This window comes from Artemia franciscana, chromosome 4 (genome assembly GCF_032884065.1).
Source record: "Artemia franciscana chromosome 4, ASM3288406v1, whole genome shotgun sequence".
Lineage (NCBI taxonomy): Eukaryota > Metazoa > Arthropoda > Branchiopoda > Anostraca > Artemiidae > Artemia > Artemia franciscana.
The window spans coordinates 3,124,162-3,128,104 of record NC_088866.1 but is presented as its reverse complement, the minus strand read 5'-3'; the positions used below and the strand labels follow the sequence as shown (position 1 = coordinate 3,128,104).

The 3,943-nt window shown below is 33.9% G+C and overlaps 1 protein-coding gene across 1 annotated transcript; it reads left to right on the top strand.

The window, feature by feature from the left end:
* On the top strand, positions 1-2,370 carry LOC136025865 (uncharacterized). The gene is made up of 2 exons (XM_065701906.1): positions 1-1,569; positions 1,989-2,370. The coding sequence occupies exons 1-2, from the start codon at positions 1,444-1,446 to the stop codon at positions 2,175-2,177; spliced, it is 315 nt and encodes a 104-aa protein (XP_065557978.1). The 5' UTR covers positions 1-1,443; the 3' UTR covers positions 2,178-2,370.
* Positions 2,371-3,943: the final 1,573 nt, after the last annotated feature.

Sequence of the window (3,943 nt, the reverse complement as noted above, 5' to 3'; positions counted from 1 at the left end):
GATTCAGGGTCAGTCTTAAAGATCTCGGACAAAATTCTTCATGTATGGTGAGCAAAAATTCAAAAATGTGCATCAATTCAAAAAATGTTCAGAATTTAAATTAAAAAAAAAAAACAAGTAACTTTTTTTAACTGCAAGTAAGGAGCGACATTTATTTTTAAAACGAACAGAAATGAAACAGTTACGTTCGGTATCGAAAAGATTGATCAGGTGGGCAGCTTCACTTAACTTGGTAGCATCATTATTAAAGACGGCAGGAATAGTGAAGATGTTAAAAGCAGAATAGCCAAGACTCAGGGTGTTTCTTTCACAGTTGAAAAAAAGATGGGAAGAACAGAAAGATGAGTTTACGAACCAAGATTATAATGTTGGTAGCTACGGTAATCCCTGCTGTTAAGTGCGGTTCTCAATCGTGGATCCGGCGAAAGGCAGATGAAGATGTTTTAAACGTTTCCCAGAGGAATTGCCTAAAGATAGTTGTGGGTACCCTTTGGATTGGCCATGTGTTAAACAACACGCTACACGAAAAATCTGGCTCGATCCCGCTTTTAAGGGCTATAGTGAAGACTATATAGGGCTATAGGGTCAAACAACACGCTATACTAAAAATGTGGCTCGATCCCACTTTTAAGGGATATAGTGAAAAAACTTGAGATGTCTTGGACACGTTTTACAAATGAAGAATCACATATTCCCAAACATTGTGCTCTTTGGCCATCCATCTAGGGCCAAACACTAATCAGATCACCCTCTAATGGAATTAGAAGGATTTAAAGGAAATCGGAACTTTATAGAAGGGGTAAAGATAGAAGTTTTAAATAGATTGTGTTGGTGGAGTTGTTTGTAATTATGTTGACATTGGGCGGCTTGGTGCTGCAGTGAATTGTCAGTAGTAGTAGTAATAATCGTAAGGTAGAATAAAAGAAAACGAGGAGCAATTTTTAGAGGAATTTAATATGAATATGTCTTTTTTGCCTGTGAATATTTGTAGGCGTATACTAAAACAAAAACCAGAATAAAAGAATTTATTCTTGCTTCCATTTTTTTTTCACGTCACTATTGGCTAAAAGGGAAAAAAGGTAGAAAAATTCTTACTCACTGGGCTATGCAACTTTGGAAAAGGAGCGCTTTAAGTTTTTAATTTTGCTTTAATCAGAATAGTTGTTTGAGCACTAGGAAAATTTCGCTCTGAGGTCGTAAATTATCAAAAGTACCGCAGTCTAAAAAACAAATTAGCTGTCAGTAATACATGGTGTTGTAAAGCTTTCAAATTTTGCAAAAATTGCAAAACTACTCTGCATCTTATTATTCACATGAATTTTTTCTTCCGGCTATTGAAGGCACTGCTTGTCATTTAATTAATCTTTTTTACTATTTATTATTCTTTTTTTTAAGCTAGAAAACGTAAATCGAGAGGAATGTTTGCCGAATTTGGAGATTGACATGTCTCGGGCGTCAAATGCCGGAGTCAATACAGAACAAACGGAAAACGTTGTTGAGAGTAATGATGAAGAGGCAGAGGCTAAAGAGGAAGCCAATAGAAATGTTTTGGAAAGAGCAGGTTTTGAGGTAGTCTACTTAATTTATGCAGCTTAATTTAAAAAACTGATTAAAAGCAAATCAATGTTATAGAAAATCAGTAACGGGGCTGGTTATAAGGACCCCCCCCCCCTTATGCAATTTCACGGTAGTGAGGGATATCATATAATACGTAATTTGATGTTGAATCAAACCATAGACGAAGTCATCACCAGGGTCGCTGCTCTTAACAATATTTTATCCAATATTTTGTGTACGAATTTTCTGAAGTTTTGTTTCCAGAATCCGAAGAACTAAAGCAAAATATCTTAATAGCTAAACTAGGATCATTTGACTAAAAAAAAGTATTCTCTCTCTCTCCTGTAAGTAAATTGACACGCATCTTGAGTATTATCTTTCGAGTTAAAATGCTCAATTAGAACATCTAACATTGTTCTTTTCCTTTCTAGGCTGTTATGCACGCAGCTGCAGGTTTGGGATTCGATTCAGCTGTTTTGCTTCAACTTCGTTACGGTGCAAGGGTTGACGCAATTACCAAGAACCGGTACACTGCTCTTCACGGAGCGGCTGAAAGGGGTCATTATAAGGTACTTGTTTTTTGTTTTTGTGTCACATGTATATTATGTCACATTAACTGATTAAGCCTTTATTTTGTATCACAGTTATATTTTTGTAAAATAAAGATTAATTCTTTTAAATGACTAACTAAATAATGACCTTTGGATATAAACACTTTTTTGGAAAGCGATTTGACTAAACAAAAATTAAAATTGTGTTTAAACACACTTTCTAATCAAACGCCAAAATATTATGTGTATTCCTCCTACTCGATGGTTGGTTGATTTAATTAAAATCAATATATCTTGTTTTGTTTGTTTTTTTGGAAATAGTCTATTTGGCCTGTGAGTGGCTCATATATGGCTATAGCTATTATGAGAGTATCATGGTCAAAATTTTTGAATGTGAGCTTAAAGTGCTCCCATGATCAAAATCAACATGTACAGAAATCTTCAACTTTTAAATCTTTATTATGGTCAAAAAAGAAAAGATGTAGTAATCAGTACTTTATATTCAGTTCACTACTCGAATTAATTCCTACCTTTTACTGTAAAGAATAAGTAGGAATATTTGTAACAAATTTAGTGCCAATATTTACACGACTGCTGTAGATCTTTAATTTATTTTCTGTAATTGGCATGCTGGATTTGCATTCCCATGCCCTCTGGGGCAGGAGTTTGGGTCTTTGTGTTGCTGATTATGTGGTTTGGGAGAAGGGTCAGCGGGATGGCTTTGAAAGCTCAGACATCGTCAATAAGGGGGCTATTTAAGCCCCGCAGAAATCTGAGGAAAAGCACGGAAGGGTTGGATAATTTCCCCTAACTATGCATAGCACTTCCAGCCGAGGGCAGATAATCGGAAGATCAATATCTGTGCCGCTAAGCTTTTTAAAAGCTTAAGTCTGTCTCTTATTTTCTCTGTGAAAGGTATATCTTGAACTGGACCTCAAATATTGAACATTGACCTAAAATGTATGGGGAGTAGCTAAAGCAAAAGCTTGGAATAGTTTGTTAAAGTAGGAATATTCCCAATTGTATCAAGCACAGGCAGCGTATCAATGTAGTATAAGTCGTCATTTACCAAACAATAGAAACAATAAAGACAAATAATTCAGAGGCAACAACCCAACACAAGGGGTCATCAGGAGAATACACTTGCCTATAGGGTTTCGCCACATTAAATTCTCTACCCAGTCGAGTGTTGTGGCTACCACAGAACCTGAATGAACTAAACAATTATAGAATTCATCTTTACCATGTGGCTATTTTTTAAAAAAAAATCCGCTCTATTAGAAACACAATTCACAACTCTGAAATTAGTTGAAAATTTCTTTAAGTATTTCCAGATAATTATTTGATATTTATTTAAAAGTTCGTTATAATGAAAACTAAATTTTTTAAATTGCCAAGTTAATTTATTTGCAGAAAAACCTCTTGATATCAATTTTTGGCTTAAGATTTTATATCTATTTTTAAAATCAATATAATTACTACAAATCCTTGCATAACGAAGTAACTGTGAGAAAAACGCCGAATATGTGATATTTGAGTGTATATTACTTTCAGGGAATGGGAAACTAATCACTTCAAAATCAAAATCATCCGTTTTGTTATACATTTTAAAACTTAATTTATTATTATCACAAATATTAATATTTAAATCTAAGAAATGATCTTCATGACCAGCGCCATGACTAGGTTCAAGAGTAAGCTCTGATGGATATATATTTTTAGAAATATCAATGAAATCCTTACAATTTAAGACCAAAATATCATCTAAATATCTTTTATTATTTGACAAAACATGTTTTAAATTATTTGGATTATTCTTATCCATCATATATTTA

What these genes read in the sequence shown, in the direction of transcription:
- LOC136025865 (XM_065701906.1), top strand. Translation starts at nt 1,444, where the DNA reads ATGTCTCGGGCGTCAAATGCCGGAGTCAATACAGAACAAACGGAAAAC. An exon ending in TGGAAAGAGCAGGTTTTGAG is followed by an intron (nt 1,570 to 1,988) that starts GTAGTCTACTTA and finishes TTTCCTTTCTAG; the next exon opens with GCTGTTATGCACGCAGCTGC.